Source organism: Chinchilla lanigera, unplaced genomic scaffold, assembly GCF_000276665.1.
Source record: "Chinchilla lanigera isolate Chin_1 unplaced genomic scaffold, ChiLan1.0 scaffold00006, whole genome shotgun sequence".
Lineage (NCBI taxonomy): Eukaryota > Metazoa > Chordata > Mammalia > Rodentia > Chinchillidae > Chinchilla > Chinchilla lanigera.
This window is the reverse complement of record NW_004955407.1, coordinates 30123041-30123560: the sequence shown is the minus strand read 5'-3', so window position 1 is coordinate 30123560 and position 520 is coordinate 30123041. Positions and strand designations below refer to the sequence as shown.

The following is a 520-nucleotide window of genomic DNA, read 5'->3' as shown; positions in this document are numbered from 1 at the left end:
TCAGTAGAAGCCATAGGACCAGTATCTTCTACAGCATAGGGGGCGGCAACAGCCATAACCATAGCCACCATAGCCACCGTATCCACCGTAGCCATAGCCACAGCCTAGGCCGCCATAGCCATAGCCCAGACCACAGTAGTTGCCATAGTAGCACATGGTGTCAGGAGTCGAAGGTTCGGTTGAGGATCAGAAAGTAGGTATTTGAGTTTTGCTGTCACCATCTGTCAGGGCCTTTTATACCTGCTTGGTGCAGGGTGGGGAAAACCACAGGAAGTGAAGCTTCATGTTATCTCACTAATGTGCTTCAAGTAAAGTCATGAATATGTTTATTGAAAAACAGTGCCCTCATAACTGAAATAATTCTACTCCTATGTCAGAGTTCCACGATCAATTTATGGGCCTTTAAAGGTGAATCTCTTGTTCTAATTTTGTTTTTTTTTTTTTTTTTTTTTTTGGTTTTTCTCCGGTACCGGGAACCGAACTCACGACCTTGCGCTTGCCAGGCAGGCGCTTTTGCCGC

General features: G+C 45.6%; 1 protein-coding gene across 1 annotated transcript; it reads right to left on the bottom strand.

The window, feature by feature from the left end:
- On the bottom strand, positions 1 to 156 carry LOC102005997 (keratin-associated protein 20-2-like). Its single transcript, XM_005375637.1, has one exon. It carries the CDS (start codon positions 154 to 156, stop codon positions 1 to 3), a length of 156 nt encoding a protein of 51 aa, XP_005375694.1.
- Positions 157 to 520: the final 364 nt, after the last annotated feature.